Source organism: Dipodomys merriami, unplaced genomic scaffold, assembly GCF_024711535.1.
Source record: "Dipodomys merriami isolate MVZ:Mamm:240054 unplaced genomic scaffold, mDipMer1.0.p SCAF_21, whole genome shotgun sequence".
NCBI lineage: Eukaryota > Metazoa > Chordata > Mammalia > Rodentia > Heteromyidae > Dipodomys > Dipodomys merriami.
In genome coordinates, this window is record NW_027203493.1 from 18,166,460 (window position 1) to 18,191,454 (window position 24,995).

A 24,995-nucleotide genomic window follows, 5' to 3' on the forward strand; every position below is an offset into this window, starting at 1 on the left:
TGGCAAAGGAAATATAATCCAGAGAACATTTCTAGTGAAAACTAGGTGCCTCTCAACTAGTAGAGACTAGTGCCAACTTTATGAGTATGTGACTGTTGAGTTGCCTAGAAACCCACACTCAGAAGGGCCTTCAGTTAATTTTGGCAGACATTATCTTTGAGGTTTTTAAAAAATTACTTTTTACCCCTGAATTTATATTTCATAGATTGTCTATTAGACAATAGAGCACGTGCTCTAGAGGCTTGCCGTCAGCATTTTCTTGTCTCTGATCCCAGTCTTAGTTCTTTGGCTGCAAGTACTTCTGGACTCTACCTGCCCTCCTCTTTTTCTCTCACTGTTGCAGGTTAACTGGGTCTCATTTGTGAGGAAAGACATGAGGAAAGACCTATGTTGTACCAACAACCTTTATTTCTGTGTGTCTAAATGCAGGTGGGGAAGCTTGGGTACATACACTCTGCAGCATCAGTGGAGGCATGGTGGTGGCTGCCCCTGTTTCAGGTTGGAGTATCTTGGAATGGGAGGCAGGTGAACTGGAAGTGGTGAGGCAAGTCCTTAGCAATAGAGCAGAAAGAGGAAATTTGAAAATATTTTTGGTTTTTGGTGTAGTTTTTGTGCATACTTGAAATTCTAGACTCTGTAGTTTCTGGAAAAAGAAATTCTCCCTGTCCCCTGGCATGCAACCACGAAACATTTGGGGTCTGGGAATGGCAGCTGCTGTCCCTGATAAAGATTGGCAGTACCTTGGCAGGGTCAGGGGGAGTCCCAGTCCAAAGACTGATTTCATACTTGCCTGGAAGTACACCTGCCTGGTAGTTGAAATCCTTTAACAGTCACCATAATGAAATCAATTGGGTAAAGTGTCCCTTGGAAGGGAAGATTTGTTTTCCTTTTCTGACAAGAACAGTACATGGGTGAAGAAACTGGCAAGAAAGAGAACCTGATAACCAGCAGATTTCACTCCTGCTGTGTTGGATGGTAAGGAGTCTTTAGGACATCTGTGACATTTGTTCTGTTTTTCCCTGCCCAGCAGATCATGCTAGTAAATAGAAATTAAAAAGAACCATGGCAGGGAGGGGAATGATGGGAGAGAAGAGGGGAGAGAGACACAGAGAGAGACAGAGACACAGAGAGAGACCCAGAGACAGAGACACAAAGACACAGAGAGAGAGACACAGAATCTCTCAGAGAGATCACATATTTTTGTACTTCTAATAGCATTTTCTAATAACATTACCTTTTAATTTTTTTGTTCCTAACCACAAAATTTATGTAGTCTCTCACTAATGACTGGGACCTGAGCAATGCAATTAATCTTTTTTTAAACCCATGTTTCTGTTTTAATTACTTTTCATATAAAGGGAGTTTTATCAGCTCTCATACTGTAGGAGTTACATGGCAAAGAGAAAGAGGGAGAAAGCAGTGGTGTGCTAGAGTTAAATTTCTCTCTTCCCTTAATCCTTTCATGTATTCTAAAAGAAGACTAATTAAAAATTATCTCCAAGTCTACTTCCCTTACAAGCAAGAACCTCTTCCCACATTACCTCTTCCTACCACACACTATAATTGGATAACTGGGACTTTTTCCCTAATATGTTTACCCTTCTCCTAAGAACATATCGCTTACTCAAATTCTTCTTCCTTCTTCCTCACTCCTCTTCCTTCTCCGCCTCTTCCCTTCCTCCCATTTTCCCTTCCTCCCTTTCCTTTCCCTTTTCTTTTTTTTCTTCTTTCCTTATTCTTTCATTTAAAAAATGCCTAAGACAAGGTCTCACTGTTTAGCTTAGGCTGGCTCTGAACTGGATATTTTTCTGCCTCAGACGGTATTAGAATGATAGGTGTGTACTATCCTACTTGGCCAAAATCTTTATGAGTAGCTCTCACCAAGACTATCTCCTAATTCATAAAGGAGTTGAAACATAGATTTTTTTTAGGATGAAACAAATATTATGAGATTAATCTAGTTCCTTGCATGATGAAATAGAGAGCTAGAAGATAATAAGTAATGGTGTTCAAGGTCTTATAATTAGTGGCAAAACCAGTTTAAATCTAATTTAGTACTATTTCCACAATGTTATACCCTTAAAATACTTTTCCTAAATCTATAAGAGCTGCCAATATTCTTAGATTATTTATACCAAAACTACAACTCTCAGATTGACTATAAGCTCCAAGCTCAATGTACAGTTATATATAAATTCTACAGACATGAATGGAGTCACAAATATATACTTGAATATTTCTTTGAGTTAATCATGGTTATAGATATGGTCTCAGGATCTTTTAACTATAACTACCAATATCTTAGGTAACTTAAATACCTTTCCCTTTAATTATTACAGTTATTACCTTTTTCTTGATATTTCATAGTATTGTCAAACCCAGAATTGTTTATTTTAATAAAGACATTAAGGAACAAGAAATACTATCATGACTATTATTTGATAAAATAGAACATTTTGACATCTGAATGTATTAAGGATATAATCTCAAGATAAAAGACAGTTCCTTGTAAAAGTCATTTGATGGTTATATATTGACTTTTTTTGCCTAGTAAATGTTTTGTCATGGATCAGTACTTGCCTGAAGACTGGTGTCTGAGAACCACTGATATATAGCATAACAAAACATGAGTGTTGACCTGTTGCTAAGGATTATACTGCATAGACATTGCAAGTGTTGTCTTGAGGAGCATTTTAATTCCACCTGTATTAAAAGGGCTCATTACTCTTGATAATGGCCAACTGTTTTTCAATGCTCTATTGTACTGTCATCTGTCTTACTTTCTTAGTAGTAAATTTTAGAGCACAGAGACTTAAATTCTCAAGTTGAAAATACTTTCTACTATGATTTAATGGTAATGCAGTCTAGTTATTAGTTATATTACTATAATCTAGCACTAAGAATGATATACTTGGTTTATTTCTATAACTACACTATTAGTACCGTTGATTTATTTTTAAACATTAGTAGTTGATTTTTACTTTGATCTTCCACAATACCCCCTTTTCACAGATTTTTTTTTCAGATTTATTAAGTCATTTGCAAGTAATAACAAATACTTTTCTGCTGGAAAACTGTATAAACTCCATGAGGATAGCAACATTTTCACTTACATAGCATAAGGAAATTAAATAGGGTTAAGGACACAATAGGACCTCATTAAGTTTTTTTTTTACCTCATTAAGTTTTTTAAAATAAATGAATAGGAATAAACACATTCTCTTCCCAATTTTATATATTTCCTGGTTAGAGATTCTAGCTAAACACATTGAATTGAACACACATTTGCTTCCACTTCCTTCTGAAAAGGCAATAGAATTACACTAATAAATCCACAAGGACAAGGAAGTAGGGGAGCAACATTAAAAATAAGTTTTAAAGATGTGAACCAGGTAGACAGTTGGTAATTTAACACATAAAAGAAGTTGAAATATAAGTCAAAGATGTAGGAATGGTGGCTTTGATGTGATTCCATTGGTCCTTACCTAGCATAAGACACTGTTCATTTTCCAACACTGCCATATAAAACAACCAACATGCACATGTATACACACTAAACACACAGAGGAATGGGCAGGAACTATAAAGTAGAGTTTGCAATGGAATCCCCAAACTAGAAGACCTATGTAAGACCCTATTGAAACCCTAGACTCAGACAAACACTGCCCCATTCTTACTTGGCAGAATATTAGAGGTTTCTGCTGGAAATTTGAGAGAAAGCTGAGGCTGAGATTGGGGAAGGATTCAGTGGTATTCTGGAGCAAGCTTGTAACAATGAGTTCTGATTGTTCGGCATTAAGAAAATTTTGAGAATTGGTTGTTAAAAAAGTAGTGGCTTGAAGTTGCCCATGATGGCAATATTTAACAAGAATGAAAATGTTAGATACTAAAAGTTAAATCTCTTTCCCTCTCCTTTTCTCCTCTTTACCCAGTTCACTAAGTACACTGTTGAGAATATTAAACTGAAATAGGATAAAAAAAATACTAAATGAGGCCTCCCAGTGTAGTTTGCTCATTTAGAGACCAACTAGCCTAACCCCCGGGAAGATTCCTTTTTGTGGAAGCTTGCCACCCTAAGAGAAAAGGTCTCTATATGAAGTAGTTCAGTCAGATGAAACTACAGTGAAACTCACCATTTGACAAAGCTTCTAATCAGCTTAGTGTCTCATTCTTAATTATGAATAGGTAATTAAGGATCACTGGACATGTGAAGAAAGTCTCCAGTATGAAAAAAGACACCTGGAGTACTACAAAAGAATACATAGAAACTAAGAAAACATGTTTTAAAGATAACATTGATCCACAAATCAGTAATTAAGAGTACATAAGGAAGCTTTCATTAAAGGCAAATATATTAGCAGACAAAAAGTGGTAGAGCACTAGCCTTGAGCAGAAAAGCTCAGGGGCAGCACTCAGGCTGTCAAGCCTTAAACTGGCACACAAAAATAAATAAAAATAAAGAAGTAAGCTGCTGGGCACTGGTGGCTCATACCTGCAATCCTTAGCTGCTCAGAGACTGAGATCAAAGCTTCCTGGAAAGGAAAGTGTGTGACTTTCATTGCTGATTAACGCTCCAAAAGCCAGAAGTGTTTCAAATGGTAGAGCACTAGCTATGAGCAAAAAAGCTCCGAGACTGCTCACAGGACTGACATAAAAAAAAAAAGTGCAGTGGAAAGGTTGGAAGATAATGTTGAGAAAGTCTTGTCGAAAGTAGAACTGAAAGACGGTAAGTTTGAAAACAAGGGAGAAAGAAAATTAATAGGGGTCAATCCAAGGAATCCGGCGAGTTTTAGAGAGAGAACAGAGAAAATGGAGGGAGAAAGAATGATTTTTTTTGCCTGATGTATATCAGGCACCTAAAGAGATGATTCTAAAACTGAAGGAAGAAAGATAACAATATGAAGGACTAAGAATGAGAATGACAATATATTGGCCTCCAGTTTCTCAGTGGCAATATTGGAAGGTAGAAGATAATAGAACCATGAATGCAGAGGTTGGGAAGAAATTGATTTCCAAAATAGAGCTAATCTAATTGCCAAGAACTAGTAGAATAAAAATGTTTGCAGACCTGCATAGTATGAAAAATTTTATGTGTGTGTTCTTTATCAAGAAATAATGCCCACTTGGAAATTGTGCTTCATGCCTGTAATGCTAGCTGCCTGAGAAGTGGAGATGGAAAGACTATCTCAAAGAACAAGCCAGGTAGCCTGGTGCTGGAGGCTCACGCCTGTACTCTTAGCTACTCAGGAGGCTGAGATCTGAGGATTGTGATTTGAAGCTATCCTGGGCAGAAAAGTCCCTGTTAGACTCTTATCTCCAACTATCCACTCAAAAACTGGAAGTGAAACTGTAGCTTATAGTGGTAGAAGGCTAGCCTTGAGCAAAAAGAGCTCAGAGACAGTGCCCAGGCCCTAGAACCACCACCACCACCAACCAAAGAACAAGCCAGGTAATGATGGCATTTAGCTATAATCCCAGGTGCATGGGAGGTTTGGGTAGGAGGATCATAGTCTGAGGCCAGCCCAGGCAAAAAGCATGAGACACTATCTTAAAAAAATAAAACAAAAAGAATTTGGAGGCATGGCTCAAATTGTAGAGTCCTTGCTATCAAATGAAAGGACTTGGGCTGGGAAGGTGGCTCAGTGGTAGAGCGCATGCCTTGCATGCCTGAGGCCCTGGGTTCCATTCCTCAGCACCACATAAGCAAAAAGAAAAAAGACGGAAGTGGTGCTGTGGCTCAAGTGGTAGAGCGCTAGCCTTGAGCTGAAATGCTGAGGGACAGCACCCAGGCCCAGAGTTCAGGCCCCACGACCAGACCCCCCCCCCAAAAAAAAAAAAAAAAAAAAGGACTTGAATTCAAACTACAGCTCCATCAAGAAAAAAAGGAAAAAGAGAAGGCAGCCTGGACCAAAGTGACATCTACATCACAAACAAGCCAGATATGGTGGTCCCAGCTAATTGGGAGGTAGTGGCAGGAAGATCTCATTTGGAGATCAGCCCAGGCAAAGTGAGCACAAGAGTATATCTGAAGAACAAATTAAAGGCAAAAGGCCTGGGAAGGTAGGGCCTTTTCCTACCAAGCTCAAGGCCCTGAGTTCAGTGCTCAGTACTTCAGAAAAGAAATGAACAGAAAAGTTGCTATTTCATGAAAAAGCAGTAATACAAGAATGAGGACACTGGGATCTAGGAAACAGGAGACCTATGACAAAAGAGCAATAGGAGTCCTGATAGATAACATGTTCTGTGCAGCAGACTGAAAGGAATATGCAAATTGTAGTGGAAGGATGGAGTGTTTCCATAAAAGCTGAAACTGAGAGATACCTGAAGAGTCAATTAGGTGAGGATATGGGTCAGGACAGGAAATGATGAACATATCTGTGCACCGTTTTAAGAACATAATGCTCTAGGTCAGTTACTGTTACTGGGTTTAGCGAATAACTTTGTTCTCTAATCTTTTCCCTAAAATTATGGTTTGTTTGTTTTATAAAAATGTAATATGTTACATAGTGTAAAATATTTGTTAGAATGTGAGTGTACTGAGCATCTATTAATTTTACACTGTTTTAACTATTTAGAAACTATTACTACATGAAGCAATGAATTAAGGAAATGTGTTTTATATGAAAATACTTATAGGACTGGGTATCTATGGCTCACACTTGTAATCCTGGCCAATCCGGAGGATGAGATCTGAGGACCAAGGTTTGAAGTAACCCAGGCAGGAAACTTCGTGAGACTCATCTATCTATGGCTCAAGGAATGGTAGAGTGCTAGCCTTGAGCAAAAAAAACCCACAAACAAAAACAAAGGTCAGGGACAGTGCTCAGGCCCTGAGTTCAAGCCCCAGGACCAGCACACAGTCACACAAAAATTTATATTATCCTGAAATAGACAACAAAAATAAGTATTTGTTTGGAGGTTCTTAAAAATGAGTATTTATAAGAAAGATAAATTTTTATGTTGGAAGTTGTAAAATGTTTGTTCTCAGATAAGTTGCTCTAATTTTGCACAATTATATATTTGCATATTGATACTTTAAATAGGTTATTAAACCTTTAAAATGAGATGGGCTTATATTTAATAGTATAGAAAGTAAACAAGACTGTTCTTTTTTAGGGAAAAAACAGATTATATAACAGTAAGTATTATGAGATGGTATCCTCTGTATTTTATACACATGCATATTATAGGCATATTATAGTAATCAAACTAGTAATTACTTTTGGGAGGCAAACTGATAGAGGATAATTTTACTTTTTCTACTTATGTGTTTTTATGCGACTTGAAATTTTTAACCATGATTTTACATAGTTTAAGGATGACAAATAAATGAACTCAAAATTCCCAGATGTATTAGATGTATAAATGAATTCTTATACTTACTTATTTACAGATGTTTGCTTAGATTATAAGCAGACATTGAAGATAACTAATACTAATGATTACACTGATATAGTCTTAGAAAATACTTGACATTTTTTTTAATATTATTTTATTTTATTTGAGAACATACTGTACAGAGGGGCTACAATTACATGGGCAGGATAATGCATACATTTCTTAGTACTTGGCATTTTTGAAGTTATTTTGGGGGAGGAAAAGTGTGTAATGATTCTATTACATTATTGCAATGAAATAGTTAAATGACAAGTATTTAATTTAGGCTAAAAAGCATGAATTTAAAGTTAAAATTGTATTTTAGAGTTTACTAGACAGTTAATTTCTAAAATAAAATGTCCTGTGGTAGTTAAATACTTTTTAGTAGGGTTAGGCTAGATTATGCTACATTTCATACTTTTCAGTTCTGTACTTTATATTACTTTTTCAGTACATTAAAACTTATGCAGTGAAACTGAATAATGGCAATGTTTTTATACCCTTTTATAGCCATTTCTTTATCATAACCTCCCCCTATTTCCTGTTGACTAAACTATAAGCACCTTTCTGCTAATTTATGAAAATGATTGTTGAGATAGCACATTATCACTGATCTGTATGGCACTTTCAGCATGTTCAAAGCAAAGGTCCAAGCAACATAAAACACATCAAAATTCATTAATGTGGTATTGATTCTTTTTTGGATAATTAATTTTATTGCAGACCCTTGAAAGAGATAATGAGCTGCAAAGGGAGAAGGTAAAAGAAAATGAAGAAAAGTTCCTTAATCTTCAAAATGAGCATGAGAAAGAACTAGGAACTTGGAAGAGACATGTATGTTTATTAAATTGTAAAATATTAAAGTATTTACATAGATGTAGACTTTTAAAATAACTATTAAATACTAAGATAATATTGCAAAAGTAATTCAAAAATAAAGTCAGACACATCTTCTTGCACTCATATTTCTAGAGTGTTTTTTAATAAGGTAAATTTAATAAAATTCCCAGTAATGTTTTCATGCTTGGAAGACCATACATATACATGTTTGCATACATATGTATGTGTGGATGTATTTGAATGTATATTGAATAACTTTCTATATGTGACAAAGGAAAATTAATTTGCTTTTTCATAAAACCATTGCAGTGTATTTTAGCAAATGATTAGAGTTAAAAATGGACTATTGTTAATGGATCTATTTTGCTTTCCTCAGCAGTTTTGTTGAGATGTATTAGGGATATATGTAGAGCAAGTACACAGTAGTTTTGTTTTTATTGTATTAACATTTTATCATAAGAGTTGAGATATTGTGAACAGGTATTTTCTTAAAGCACATTTGTTTATTTCACACTAAATTTTAATTTAAGTCGATAAAAGTATATATAAAATGGTAATAATTCAAGTTGTGAAATAAAAGGTTTACATTATTTTTGAACCTCAGAATTGATTATTGTATTTTAATATCAATTTTCATTGTCTTCAATTCTTTTTTTTTTTTTGTCGGTCGTGGGGCTTGAACTCTGGGCCTGGGCGCTGTCCCTCAGCTCTTCAGCTCAAGGCGAGCACTCTACCACTTGAGCTACAGCGCCACTTCCTGTCTTCAATTCTTTTTAAGGAATTAAACACAATATGCTGAGATTGAATGAAGCACATGTTTTGTGTTCAATCTCTAGCACTCCGAAAACCAAAAACAAAAACATGATTTAGTACAATAGAAAGTCAGTAAAAAAAAAAACAAGTCAGTATGAGTTTCTGAAGCTGTTTTTAGAACTGTATAATTACAGAGACTCTTACACTAATTTTAGTATATGTTTTAATTATACTAATATATCACCTAAATATCTGGTTGATCAAATTTTCTATGAGGATTTTATTTAATTATATAAGTAGCTATTGTTTTTATTCATTTGTAGTTAACATATTTTCTATATTTATAGTTTGGAGAGACAAATTTTCAGTACTGATTTTGTTAAGTTTTATTCAAATTTAGAATAAACATTTAGAAATAATAATACTAATAGTATATCAGAAAAATTTATAATTAAAAAACAAGTATAAGGGCTGGGAAGGTGGCTCAGTGGCCTTGCCTTGCATGCATGAGGCCCTGGGTTCGATTCCTCAGCACCACATAAGCAGAAAAAGCCAGAAGTGGAATTATGGCTCAAGTGGTAGAGCACTAGCCTTGAGTTGAAGAGCTGAGGGACAGCACCCAGACCCAGAGTTCAGGTGCCACGACTAACCAAAAAAAAAAAAACAAAACCCAAAACAAAAAACAAACAAAAAGAAAGAAAACTGTAAAATGAGTCAGGTGTTGGTGGCTCACACCTATAATCCTAGCTACTCATGAGGCTGAAATCTGAGGATTGCTGTTTGAAGCCAGCGCAGGCAGAAAAGTCCCTGTGAGATTGTTATCTCCAATTAACCACTCAAAAACTGGAAGTAGTGCTGTGGCTCAAGTGGTAGAGCACCACCCTTGAGCTGAAGAGCTGAGGGACAACACCCAGGGCCAGAGTTCAAGCCCCACACTGGCCGACCCCCCCCCCCAAAAAACCCCTGTAAAATGAAAATAGATATTAAATGTGCCAACATACCACAGAAAATTAAGCATTCATTTTCTCTTAAGAGACTATGAAGTTATCTTCCAGATTAAAAAATGATTGAATCAAGAAACTGTAGGTGCTTTACTGATAAGACTGTAACCTATTTTTGGATAAAATAGTTTTATAAATTTTTTATTAAAACATCCTTTTACTTTTCTAATGCTTTAGTATAGACCATAATTAAGTAAGAAAAAATTGCTTTGGTTCTGTAACCATATTCTTGAATGGGAGATTGAATCTGTGCACTCTCTTTCTGTCTCTTCTTTATGATATTTTTCAATGAAGGACAGTGCAGTTACTGAGATTGGATTAAAATGGGTTTAAAAAAAACAAAAATGATACTGACAAAATAAGGTAGAATTCCTAAAAGTAGTCATTCAAACTTGGTCACTCAAAAATAGTATGAAATACCATTTCATGTATGAAAAGAAAATACTATGAAAAGAAAACAGTATGTTAATAAAACGTAGTCTATACTAGAATCTATATTTAAAATTCATTTAAATATTAAAAAACCAATGTTATATATTTTTTATCCATCTGTTATATGGACTAGTTTAATAATCCATGGAATATATCCATATATATCCATTGATTATATATTTTTATCTATATCTATGGACAGATGAATTATTTAAGGAGAAAGAGTTAACAAGAGAAATTGAATTATCAACCTTAAGTATATACTGTGTATTATTACTATTATAGGCAGTGGATTTCCTTTACTTTTTGGTGTTTTTGAGACAGGGCCTTTCCACGTAGCCCAGGTTGGCCTCAACTCTTGATCTTCCTACTTCTGCTTCCCAGTTGCTGAGATTTCAGGTGTATGTTACTATACCTGACAGTAGAATGTCAAAAATGCCTAAAATGCAAAGATGAGAGCCCTTACTATTCAGGGATAGATACTGAATTAAACACAGTAGTGTAGAGGGTTTTATTTTTGTTGGTTGTGGGGCTTGAACTCAGGGCCTGGTGCTGACCCTGAGCTTTTATTTTATGCTGAAGGCTAGCATTCTACCACTATGAGCCACAGCTTCATTTCTGGTTTTTAGGTAGTTAATTGGAGATAACAGTGTCAACGGACTTTCCTATCTGGGCTGCTTCAAACCGCAATCCTTAGATCTCAGCCTCCTGAGTAGCAAGGATTACAGGTGTAAGCCACCAACATCTAGACTGTAGAGTTATTTTTAGGATTACTAACAAAGTTCTATAGCTTTTAGTTAGACAGTTTTAGAGAAAAAGATACAAGTTTGGGCTTGAAAGATGTTACAGGATTTCACCAAGTAAAAGGTACCCATTGTTCCCTGTCTTCCTAAGAGATTTGAATTTTATAAGTAATAAGAAGCAACTTTAAGTTTTTTATTTTGGTTATTTTTATGCTAGTACTGGAGCTTGAACTCAGGGCCTTGAGCTTTATCTTAGCTATATCTCCATTTCAGCTGGTTAATTAGAGATAAGATTTTCTCAGATTTGTCTGGCTGGGCTGACTTCAAACTGCTGTCCCAAGATCTCAGCCTCTTGAGTGACATGATCCATGGGCACCAAGTGCATATGTGTGTATTTGTGTGTGTGTGTAATGGGGTTTGAACTCAGGGCCTCACATTCTCTTGCTTGGCTTTCTTGCTCATAACTGGCACTTTTACTATTTGAGTCTTGGCTCCAGCCTGGCATTTTACTGGTTAGTTGAAGATGGAGGCTCACAAACTTTGCTTCTTGGGCTGGATTTGGGCTAAGATCCTCCAGGTCTTAACCTCCTAAATAGCTAGGATTATAGGCATGAGCTGCTGGCATCTGGCACCATGGAAAGTCTGAAAGCAGAGAAGTGACATAGGCAGATTTGAGATTTGCAAAATAACTCTTGCAAAGTATGAATGATAATTGTATGGAAGGAGACCAGTGAGGAGAATAAAATAGCCCTTTAGCCATTAGCCCAGAAGAATGTGAGTTATAGCAGTAGGAGTGATAGTAAAGACAAGGGATAGATGCAAGAAGAATTTTGGGAATAGAATTGGCAGATTTAGTGACTTCTTATATATAATAGCTATTAGAAGGGGAAAAGAAAAAAAAAGATGATGCCAAGATTAGTATAATTCATAGGATGATATCATTAAATGACATGAAAAATGTAAAAGGAGAAACAGATTTGGAGGATAGAAATAATGACTTTAATTTGAGAACCGCTGAATTTATGGTTCCTGCAGGACATTTAGCTTGAAATGCATATCATGCATTTGGAAATGTGAATTTCATCTTAAGGGAGAGTTTGGGGAGGAGGTATAGATTTAAAATTTATTAGCATGGAGGGGATTTTTGAAGTTATAGGGGAAGTAAGACCATCTATAGAAAGAATGGAAAGCTTGAACAGTGCTAAACAAGGAAGAACCTTGGGGAGTAGCAACATTTTTTTTAGTCCTGTTTGGGAGCTGGAGGGGAGGGCAATCTGATCAAAATAGAAAGCTGGCAGGATAAAGAGCATAGTATTATGAAAGGAATCTGTTTCAAGAATAGTAATGGGAGTTAGTTGGGTGCCAGTAGTTCACAGTTATAACCCTAGCTACCCAGGAGGCTGAGATCTGAGCATTACAGTTCAAAGCCAGCCTTATCTCCAATTAACCACCCAAAACCTAGAATTGGCATTATGGCTCAAGTGGTAGAGCGCTCTCCTTGTGCAAAAGAGCTCAGTGACAGTGCCTATGCTCTGAGTTTAAGCCCTACAACTGACAACAATAACAGCAACAACAACAAAAAGAAAAGTAGAAGGCTAGGTATGGGTACATGCCTGTAATCCCAGCTACTTGGGAGGCAGAGATTGTGAGGTACTGTTCAAGGATAGCCTGGGCAAAAAGTTAAGAAATTGTCATCTGAACCAACAAATTGGATGTGGTGCTGTGAGTTTGTAATCCCAACAGACTGAGAGGCATTGATAGAAGGATCAAAGTATGAGGCAGGCCTGGGTAAAATGGGAGACTCGATCTGAAAAAATAACCAAAGCAAAAAAGACTAGCAGTGTGGTTTATATGGTAGAGCACATGACTAGCAAGTGCAAACCCCAGTATCATAAAAATAATAATCAACATTGTCAAAGCTTTTTAATGGTGTGATGTGAAAAACATCATTTGCTAATTTACAGTTACTATTTGAGAAATAGCTTTTTGGTTTTTGTTATTTTTTGCCAGTCCTGGGACTTGAACTCAGGGCCTGGGCACTGTCCCTGAGCCTCTCTGTGCTCAAGGCTAGTGATCTACCACTTGAACCACAGCACCACTTCTGGCTTTTTCTGCTGATGTGGTACTGAGGAATTGAACCCAGGGCTTCATGCATGCTAGGCAAACAGTCTACCACTAAGCCACATTCCCAGCCTGAGAAGTAGTAAATAATCAGTAGAACAATGATGGCTAAAGTCAAGTTGTTAAGACATGGTAGGTTAGAATTTGAAAATATCAAGTGTGGATTATTTTGAGAAATAAGAATAACTGAGTTAAAAAGAAAAAATCAGGAATATGAGGGGAGGGTATTTGTGAGCAGAACAGAAAATGCTCACAATAAGAGAGTAAGCACAGGTAGAAGAAAAGAGAAAATTGCTTGAATCAAGACTAAGGAGAATAGGGGCTGGGACAGAGAACATATGAAGAATGTTGCCTTGGAAAAGATGTGCTGTGGAGATAGATTAAAAGATGGTTCAAAGAAATGATATAGTTGGGTACTGGTGGCTAACGGCTATAATCTTAACTACACAGGAGGCTGAGATCTGAAGATCTTGGTTCAAAGGCAGCTGGGGCAGGAAAGTCCATGAGATTCATCTTCAATAAACTACTTAGAAAAAGCCAGAAGTGGGGCTGTGACTCAAAGTGGTAGAGCACTAGCCTTGAGCAAAAGTGCTCAGGGACAGTACCAAGGCCCAGAGTTCAAAACCCAGAACTGCCCTTCCCCCCCCCCCCCCCCGCAAGGAAAAAAAAAAAACAGGAATGGACTGGACAAGATAGTATTGTAAGCTTATACCTGCTGGCTTCTATAAGGAATGCTACACACATATATGAGATTTATGACTGCAGTTTAAAATTTTTTTAAGAGAATTATCATCCCTATGATAAAATGGTATTTTCCTCTTCAGACCTTGTCTCACATTTGATGGTGTTTGTATGAAAGAGTACTCCCCTAAGAAAAAGATTATGAAGTTTTATAGGTGTAGATATAAATACAATGCAGACACTCCATGTCAGTTTCTACTGTACTGTTTAAAGGCTGTTCTTCATTGGATAATGTTATAATCTGTACATCCAATTTGCAACAATAAAAATATACGTTCTTTTGGATTTTTATGACTGAAAGTAATATTGTTAGTAGTAAGAAGAGGCTGTTTGGTGTAAGTATACAACCCTTGTATTTGGCTTTGGATTTTAATCCTGCCATTTTATATTTACATGATCCTGGGTAAGTTACTTGATTCAGTATCTCATAGTTTTTTTGAGTATATGATTATGTGTAAGAGCTCAGTACATTTACATAAATGTTCTTTTTCAATATTAATAATGAATTCGTTACATATTAATATATGTGTCTAGTTATTATCCTACAAAACTTGTATTACTATTTTTGGACAAAGCATACTTAAACACTCACTCATTTGGGTTAAATGTTGTTATAGGCTGAAGAACTTAATGGAGAAATAAATGATATTAAAAATGCATTATCATCACTTAAAGAAACGCATAGTAAGTTACAAGAACATTACAACAAAGTATGTGATCAGAAAAAGTTTGAGGAAGACAAGAAACTACAGGTAAATTTCAAGGGTGTTGGGATATAAACTGTAGTTACCATCACTGATAATTTTCTCTTTGCTTATTATGTTTCTGAATTTCCAAAAATGGGTTTAAGGTTGAGGTGTGGCTGAAGTGGTAGGGCACCAGCCATGTGGGATAAGAATGAGTATGAGCATGTGATCTACAACACATTTTTAGTTAACTTCTCTTCCTCACAGTAAGACAAAGAGGGCTGGGAATGTGGCGTAGTGGTAGAGTGCTTGCCTAGCGTGCATGAAGCCCTGGGTTCAATTCCTCTGTACTTCATAAATAGAAAAAGCTGGAAGTGGTGCTGTGGCTCAAGTGGTTGGGTGCTAGCCTTGAGAAAAAGAAGCTCACGGACAATGCCCAGGCCATGAGTTCAAGCCCCAGGACTGGCCAAAAACAAACAGAAAAACAGACAAAGATCAAGAGTCCTAATTTGGGGTATGGATTTCTAGTTGTCCCAGGACATATTTGTTGAAAATATCCTACTTTTTTGTTTTGTTTTGTTTTTTGGGTCCAATCATGGGGCCTGAACTCTGGGCCTGGGCACTGTCCCTCAGCTCAGCTCAAGGCTAGCACTCTACCACTTGAGCCACAGTGCCACTTCTGGCTTTTTTCTTTTTGCTTATGTGGTGCTGAGGAATCAAACCCAGCGCCTCAGGCATGCAAGGCAAGCACTCTACCACTGAGCCACCTTCTCAGCCCTAATATCCTACTTTTTTATATTGTACCTTGGTAATTTCTTTAAAAATCAATTGATTAAATACATATGTGCCAATTTCAGGACCATTCAGTTTCATTGATATCTATATTTAAACCAGTACCACAATGTTTTTAAGAAATGGTAGCATTTTAAGATGTCTTAGGATGTGGTATAAGCTCTTCAGTTCTGTTGTTTTTTCAAAATTATTTTATCAATGTTTAATTTTCATATTACTTTTAGAATCAGCTTATCCTTCTTCCTCTTTCTCCTTCCTTTATTTCCTTTTCCCCTTCCCTTTCTTTCTCTTTCATTCTTTCTTTTTACTCTCTCTTTCATTTTTATCTTTTTCTTGAACTGGTCCTGGAACTTGAATTCAGAGCCTAGGCACTGTCCCTCAGCTTATTTGCTCAAGGCTAGCACTCTATCACTAGAGCCACAGCTCCACTTCTAGCCTTTTAGTTGTTAATTGGAGATATGGGTCTCATGGACTTTCCTGCGTAGGCTGGCTTCAAACTGCAATCCTCAGATTGCCTTCTGCATAGCTAGGATTATAGGTATGAGCCATTGGTGCCCAGCTCAGTTCTACTTTTACCAGCAAAATTTACTCAAATGTAATATATTCTAAAAAGTCTTGTTCTACAGTAAAGTTGTCTTTTCCATTTTATACTAGAATGTTCCAGAAATAAATAATGAAAGAAGTGATGTATTAACTGAAAAGTCAGAAAGCATCATGTTACAGAAATACAAATCTGGACTTGAAATAAGGGAAGAAAATACTAAAAGTTTTTGTTCAGATACTGAATACAGGGAAGAAGCAGAAAAGATAGACCACTTACCAGTAGAAGAAACCACTACAGACGGTAACTTAAAGTTACACATATTCTAACTTGTATATTTGAGGGTTTTTTCCCCTACAAATAAAGGATCAGCAAAGTACCATGGTGGGTTGTCAATGGAATTTAGGGGAATAGCCTTTTAAGACTGTGTAGTCTGTCAACAAAGCATCATTGAAGCTCTTCCTTAAGTCAATATTTATAACACATATTTTTGTGGAAAGCTAGATTTCTGCATTGCTACATCTATTTCTTGTATTTTTGCTTTCATTTTTTGATGTTGTGGGGATGTTCTAAATCAGCAATGCCTTTCTGGGAAGAATAGAGCACTTTTCTTAATTCAAATGACCCATAACCAGTGATGTACTAATTCTTCCATCTTGAGAAAGACTTGTTTAAATATGCTGCTGATTGAAGGTGTTCAATCCTAGGCTGAAGAACCAACCACTTGGTGGAGATGTTGTAGAAAGAATGGTTGGACTAAAAAAGCCCTTCAAGACAATTTTGTATTCTATATTATGTTAACTATACTTAAGATTTGATATATACAGTTAGAACATAAATGAATAAAACTAATAGTATATATCTACAAATATATACTACAGAATTTGAAAATATTTAAAGCATGGTAAATAAAAAAAGTAATGATTTTAGATTTGAAGCTAGCAATTCTAAATATTGTTAGACCTTGGCTGTTATAGAAATGAGAGTGTAAACTGTTAGAATACTTGCTTTAATTAAAGGATTCCAAGATTTAGGTAAAATGATGGCATAATATTTGTGCAATAATTGGCCAATAAAATATTTAAGGTTAAATGTTTTTGTTTTTTATAAAAATAGGTTAACACATATGTTTTAAAAAAGAGTAAACTTTATTGTTCAACATAAAATTTTACTGTGTTCTCTTTATGACAGACTTACAGATTTTTGAAAAGAGCCTCAAGAATGAAATTAGTATGACGGTATCATCTCAGAGTAGAAATCAAAGTGAAATCTCTCTAAGCAAAACTTTCTGCATAGATAAAGTTGCAGTTAGTCAAGAACAAACTTTGAATGTTACTGAATGTAGAAAATCAGTTACTACAGAAATCAAAGACAAGGAAGATTTGGAAAAAGGCAGTGGATGTACAAATTTTAAATTACCACAGGATCCCTTTTCAGCTGTGGATATGCTAATAGAAACAGAAAAGAGACACCCACGAGAGGTGGGTCTTCAGCATACAGATGTGGGTGTACTTCTGGACATGGAAAATAACAGAGGATCAGTTGATAGTATTTTAGATGCTATGGCTCAGGAAAAAAATAATAAGGATGTTTCTCAGAATGAACCTTGCAAACAATTCATAATGCTTATAGGGACTCAAGAAAATGTTATGGAGAAGGAAAATTCAAATAGATACCAAAACAAAGCAGAACTGGATTTGTCTCAAGATGTAAAAATGAATCCCTCTCAGTGTGAATATAGCTTAAAGGATTCAAATAAAGTTAGATTAGATATTAAACTGTATAACAGAAAACAAATGCAACTGTTAAATAAAAAAAGTGATTGCAGCACATTACCTTTTAAACAAACTTCAAATTTCCACCAGGTCTATCATCAGACTAAAGAAAAACCTGACGAGACTATTCCTTGTGATACAACAATCAACTGCCCCACTTCATCTGTTCCTTTTGCTAATTTGAAAGTGCTTAAAAATTCAGAAAACAGTATTATGCTCAAGTTAGTGAAAACCAACTCAAGCCCTGAAGAAGGGACTGTAGGGAAAACTGTGAATAATATGCAAAACAGTCCATCTAAGAACTGTTTGGGATATGTGGAAAACAATGTAACCAGTTCCCATCTTCAGATTAACCATGAGAGCAAAGATTTGGAAACTTGTGTTCATGTGAAAACATCCACAGAATTACAGTTTTCCACTGAAAGACAGGTTGATGAAAATCAGATAACTGAAACTACAAAAAATAATCCCTTTTTTGTCAATGTTAACAAAAGACAGCATACATTGTTAAAGAATACAGAGAAAACAGAGTCGTTAAATGACATCATTTCAGAAAAAATGTACAATGAAGGTCAGCTGGAAGAATCACATTCATTTCACATAAAACCATCTGAAGATTTAGTAAACAGGAGTGTAAGGTCATCCTTTGATTTTTCTACTTCAGATAAACAAATTGAGAAAACCCCAGTACACAGGAATTTAGATACTAGTCCTTGGTCAAAAGCAAATCAAAATGAAAGTCAAATAGTGAGTACTTTAACCTGTAGTATTCCTTTGTTGGTGAAGGAGAGACCAGCAGTTCCAACAGAAAACAAAAGGATCATGTCATTGACGCCTTGTAAAAATGTTGGTATGGAGGATGGTACAAAGGATAATCAGCCAGGTAAGAAAACCAGGGTATATCTTAGTTCTTAAAATTTGTTTTACTACTTCTTATTCTTGGTAAGAGCTTTCCAAATTGACTGTTTAAAATGAAAATACTTATTTTTGTCTAAGCCTAATGTATTATATACATATGTAGATAGGTAAAAGTTTGAAAGATTTAGATCTATAGATCTATAGAGATTTAGATCTATAGGCCAGTATTACCAATGTGTACAATCACATTTAGAATTGTTAAGGGTTGTTTTTTTTTCTATCATGAAGGCATAATAGGTTTGGGTCATTAATTTTAAACTAGGATTAGTTACTTAATGACCTACTTTTGAATCTTCTTTTACTTTTTAGAACAGATGAATCTGAGGAGTTGGTAAGGTTCCTGACAATGAGCATGTTTATTCCTTTCCTATCTATCCTGTCAGCATCTTTAACTTCTTCCATCAAACACACATTTATATTTATTTCTTGTTTTGGTGTCAGTTGGGGTCTTGAACTCAAGGCCTGGGCACTGTCCCTGAACAATTTCTGCTCACAGATTAGTATTCTGCCACTTGAACCACAGCTCCACTTCGGCTTTTTGGTTGATAATTAGAAGTACATGTATCATGGACTTTCCTTCCTGGCTGGCTTTGGACCACCATCCTCAGATCTCAGCCTCCTCAGTAGGATTAAAGGTGTGAGCCACCTATGGTTGTCATTTTTCTTCCCTAGTTTTTTTTTTTCCCCCTGCAGTTTTTCTACTTGTTTCTATTCTTTTGCCAGCACCACAAATTTAGCTTGTTCTTGTTTTCTAATAGTACAACAGAAGAATTTTATATTATTTACATCTGTTACTGTCTGAAATACTTTATATTGAATGCCTCAATACCTATGTACCTATATTAATACATTCAAATATTAAATAGCTTAAGAGGATGGTGGACTACTTTATTCTTAAAAAATGAGCACATGAAATGACATGTCTAAGCTTTCCTTTAAAATAATCCAGGTGCTGGGCACCAGTGGCTCATGCCTGTAATCCTAGCTACTCAGGAGGCTGAGACCTGAGGATCACAGTTCCCAGCCTGGGCAGGGAAGTCTGTGAGACTCTAATCTCCAATAAACCACTAGAAAACCGGAAGTGGCATTGTAGCTCAAGCGGTAGAGTGCTCACCTTGAGCTGAAGAGTTGCAGGGACAGCGCCCAGGCCCAGAGATCAAGCCCCACTACTGACTAAATAAAATAAATAAATAAAATAAAATATTCCAGGAAAAAAAGAGTAGAGTTAATTTGATCAATATGACTTAATGGGCTGAAGCTGGGTGATAGGTACACTGTGGCCTACGTTCTCTATTTTTATATGAATATTTTATATGAATATTTACAAACATTACATATGACTAGTTATAAACTGAAGATAAAAAGCAATGAGAAAAATGTTTGTTAATAAGTCTCATAATCAAGATTCTTGAGATGACATATTGAGATTTTTGAAAAATTTAATCTGTTTTTGATAGGCTCTTGTAAGGTAGTTCAAGCTGGCTTGAAACTCACAATACTGCCTCAGCTTCAGTGCTGTGACAACAGGAGTAGCCACCATGTCCTCACTAATTTTAAGGAACTCTATTTAACAATGCACTTAGAACTGTTGAAGAAATGCAGTAAAATACAGAAAAGCTTTATATGGTCCTCTATAGGCTTTTAAAGAGAAAATTGAGAAAAAAATTAAAAAATATTTGGAGATTAAAAATAAAACAAATATGCCATGTTTACTAGCACAATAAAACAAAATGCTGAAATGTTAACTTCATTTCCCACACTATAATCTTGAATGTAAAGGATTATATATTAATGTGTAAAGATGAACATACACAAAATGACATTTGTAGTATTGTTATTTTGTAACAAAATGTTAGTTTATTTTTTGCTGGTCCTGGGGCTTGAACTCAGGGCTTGGGCACTGTCCTCTCTTTGTGTTCAAGGCTAGCACTCTAGCATTTGAGCCTCCTCTCTTTGTGTTCAAGGCTAGCACTCTAGCATTTGAGCCACAGGACTCTGAGTACTTTGTTGGAGATGAGTCTCATGGACCTTACTGCCCAGGCTGGTTTCAAACCATGAGCCACTGATTCCCAGTGAAATGTTATTTTAGATTGTGTTAATTTTGAATTAAGTTCTGCCTCAGGGGCTGGCCTAATAAATATAAATTTTCCCAGTGCCATTTCAATGTTATAAGGAAAATATGAAAGACATCTAAAATTTTGAATTGAATTTGGAACGTTTATTAAGCATGTTATGTCTGTAACCTTTACAGTATGTTTCTTTAAATCAGCTTTATTTATTGAAGCTCGATGAACCTTTTCTTTACCTTTGTAACCAGTCTTTGTTGAGTTATTTTGATAGCAGCTTCTTCAAATATAGTTTATAAACGTTCAGTCTTTCTCAATATTCTATATTGGTAAAATGGTCATTGCAGAGTTGTTTACATGTGTAATACAGTAAACAGGAATAAAGGTAGCAATTTTCTGAGCTATTTTCTTTCAGAAGCTATTTATCCAATTTCACTTTTTAATGTGAAATTATGGTGACCAGCAGGTTTTAAGATATGAAGTAAAAGGAAAAAAATACTTTCTAAATACAAGAGTATGGGAGAGAAAGTCGTTACTAAAATGAGTATCTAGAGAACAAAATTCAGTTGTTGCCATTTCCTCTTTGTCAATCAGACACTACCAGCATTAACAGAGTTGCTGACACTTTGACTAACTGGAGTAACCATCCAGATCCCCAGGGGGAGCCCAGTGAAGAGAGGAATGCAGTTGCAAAACCTTTTTATGATTCTTCTTTTCCCACAGAACATGTAAGTCAATTAAAAATATTACTGAGCAGAACTCAGTGAGCTAATTCTATAGATATGTGTAGTACTATATGTATCTGGATGCTTTAAGGCCTAACTGATCTCCAAAATAATATCAAGAGGGCAACACGGCACCATTTTTCACAGTTAAGGTTGATAGAAAACAGCAGGAAAAAGTCACAGTGTGTAAATCAAATAGATAGAATCCAGCTTGTTTTGGAAAGGAGAGTATGATGACATCCTATTATTTACTTGTACATTTTAGTCACATCAGTTTACAAATAGTACATTCTGAACACCCAAATATTTTTATTAACAAAAGATGCCTAAAAATAAGCAAGTCAAGCTTAGCTGCTTTTGTTACACCTAGTTTAATTTGTTATTTTCGGAAAGTGAGGATTTTGAATTAGAATATAGAGGATGATAGGATAAAATAACTGAAATATAACATGATATATCCTAAGTATAGATGTATTAAGCAGAGTATTTGTAGAGGTCATATGACTCCTAACTAAATATAGTTGACAGGTTATTTAGCTAAATGTGTACGTTTTATTGTTTTCTGTTGCAAAATGTAAGCAAGAAAAAGTGTAGAGCTCAAAGTTTTCCAAAAAGAAGAGTATGGGCAGTAACTGATTAGAAGGTGACTTCAAATGTTAGAAATGATTATATTTTAGAGGCACACTTTTTCCTGTAGCATAAAATGATAAAATCAACACATCCTTAGCAAATAACAGCTCTTTAAAAATGTATTTTTGCTTTTTTTGAATTGGAGAAATCTCAAATTAAGAACTGAAGCAAAAAATCAGGAACATCCTATCCTTTTCAAATTTTCATAACCAGACTTAAGAGACAGAGGTCTACTTTCAACTTGGTATGTGTAAGTACTGACACAGGGTAGTTGGAGTCATAAATTTGGCATTAGCAAAACTATGTTTTTTTTTTTTCTTGGAACAACTGGGTAAATCAGAGAATCAAGGAGAAAGTTTGAGATCAGAGCTAGATATCCCATACATCTTAGTGCAATGGAAATTTAAATATCTAGAAAGCCTATTTTTATAACTAACCTAATCGGGAAGTTCTGTGTCTAATTCCTGGTGTTCTTAACTGTAGTAATTAATGCTGTTTCTGAGACCTCAAAGAAATAGTCCCACATCCTGTAAGATAAATAACTCTTTTTCTACTTAATCCAAGATGTGCAGTGATTTCCCAGGGTCATTTAGAGCTGATCTACAGCACACCCAGGCTATATGGTTGGGTCTGAGTCAGATGTTACTGTGTTTTCCTCAACTATCATAGAAAACATTTCATTAAAAACAAAACAAAACAAACCACGTTGCTAAATATAAAACACTGGCTAGATTGTTTTCTAAATATGCATATTAATGTGTTTTCTAAATATGTATCTTAGTGTTTGTCAAGCACAATAGTAAGCACTATATCCTAGGTTAAGCTTAAGTTACCAATATAATGTAGCTAAGTCCAGAAGTAGATCTTGTGGAAGTAAAATCTGATTATAGCAAATCCACACTCAGTTGTCTTTTTTTGCCCTGTGATGATGAAACTGAGCTGTTGAGGCAATTTGGCCTACAGTACCCCTTGTCTTTTGTGTGGGTAGGCAGTGCTGGCACTTAAACTTGGCCTTTGACTTGCTAGGCAGGCAGGCACTCAACAATTACTTGAGGCACACTACCAGACCTTTTTATCTTTTTTTTTTTTAAGCTAGAGATTAAGCTTTTTGTCCAGGGTGAGCCTCCTACCTCTATCACCATTATAGCTAGGATTATAGTTGTGAATCACCTGTAAAGTTTGTTGAGATGGGCTTGTTGCCTGAGCATGCTTCAAAACATGATCCTCCAGTTTCTGAGTAGCTCATGTTAAACCACCACCCCTGGCCTGATTATTTGCATAGTTTGCAGACTATAAAGACAAGTGAATTTTATGCCAAGTGAACTTTTTTTCCAGCCAAAAAAGTTCTTTTTCACCGCATTCTTTCTGTAGTCTGCACAATTCTGTAAAACTTAATGTAGATACTAGGTGCGAATTTACTTTGTACATGTGAAACCAGAACCACTTGAAAAGAGTCTTGTTTTCTTCTTGGGTCTGGTTGGTAGTCTACTACAGTATTGATTATATTCAGAATGAAAATGTAGAAAGGGCCTAGAGTAAGTCTATTCATTTCATATATTTAATCCCAGGCAGAAATAAATGAAATAGTATTAAAGCTATAAGAAATGTCAGGTAGGAAGCAGTAGGAAACAGCAAAATTTCTGAAGAAGTATAGAAAGGGGAAGAGAAAGACATATGACAACATGACTGGCAATAGCTGGAACTAAAATTATTGCAGTAGGCTACAGGAACCTTAGTTATGATAAATAGGAGAAATTTCATTAGGTAAGTAAAATCTTAATCTACATTTTACCTTGTTTCTTTAAGGTGAATCTCCGCTCCATCCCCTCACTATGTGGGTTGTTAAGGAAAAGAAATTAAAGCATATAGGTGTAAATATGTTCTTCCTTTTAATCAGAAATTAAAAAGCAAAAGAATCAGAATTTTTGGAAATTGCCAATTTGCTGGTAAAATAAGATTGAGTTTGAAAGACAATCAAGTTTTATATTTGATCTTTCTCTCCTCATCTAATCTCACTATTATGTGGGTTTCTTAGAATCCATTTTGGTTCTGAGTTAAATAGGGTTTGAATATTTAGGCCAGAATTACCAGAAATTCATACATTTATACACATTTTTACTCTATACCAGTTACCTCTTTACAGTAATAAAATCTAGGATCTAAAAGAAGCTGAAAAAACGAGGCTCATAAAGACTAAGACATGCCCAATCTCTTGGTCACCTTTTACGAACATGTTCTCAACCCAACTAGTGTCGTATAATTTTTCAGGGAGTCAACTATAGCAATAGTTAGGGAACTGGTTAATTACAAACCATTCATTCAGTCATTCAGTGTGCCAGTACTGAGGCTTGAACTCAAGGCGTGGGTACTGTTCCTTAATTTTTGTGCTCAAGGCTGGCACTCTTCTAATTTGAGCCACAGTTCCACTTCTGGCTTTCTGCTGGTTAATTGGAAATGTCTCATGAGCATTTCTGCCCAGGCTGGCTTTGAACTATGACTCTCACATACTGAGTCATGAGCCACCAGTGCCCAGCAGATCCTAACATTTAAAAATGAATTTATTACTCTAATTTCATATTAAGAATTAAAATGTTACTAAACTGCACTTTCACCAAACTGGAAAGATTTTAAGGCAGTGCTCAAAGGCCTTCACAAGAATTTATGGACAAATGACTAGTATAGCCTAGTTTCTGAAAGTGATCACTTTCTTAAATTGTAGGCATCCAATAGTATATTAAATTATAGGATATATGATGGAGTCCTAACAGATCTGTAAGAAATAAGTAAATGCTAAAATTGTTTTAGTACTGCAACACAAACCTCATAAAAATATTTTTAAAAGAATATAATCATA

The 24,995-nt window shown here is 35.6% G+C and overlaps 1 protein-coding gene across 1 annotated transcript in view; it reads left to right on the plus strand.

Moving 5' to 3' along the window:
- Ccdc73 (coiled-coil domain containing 73) overlaps positions 1-24,995 on the plus strand; it is a 115,765-nt gene that overhangs the window by 88,811 nt on the left and 1,959 nt on the right. Inside the window, exons 13-17 of the mRNA XM_070032649.1 lie at positions 8,101-8,211; positions 14,626-14,760; positions 16,141-16,330; positions 17,219-18,685; positions 21,381-21,514. Of these exons, the coding sequence (XP_069888750.1) occupies positions 8,101-8,211; positions 14,626-14,760; positions 16,141-16,330; positions 17,219-18,685; positions 21,381-21,514 (2,037 nt within the window). The remainder of the gene's footprint in view (positions 1-8,100; positions 8,212-14,625; positions 14,761-16,140; positions 16,331-17,218; positions 18,686-21,380; positions 21,515-24,995) is intronic.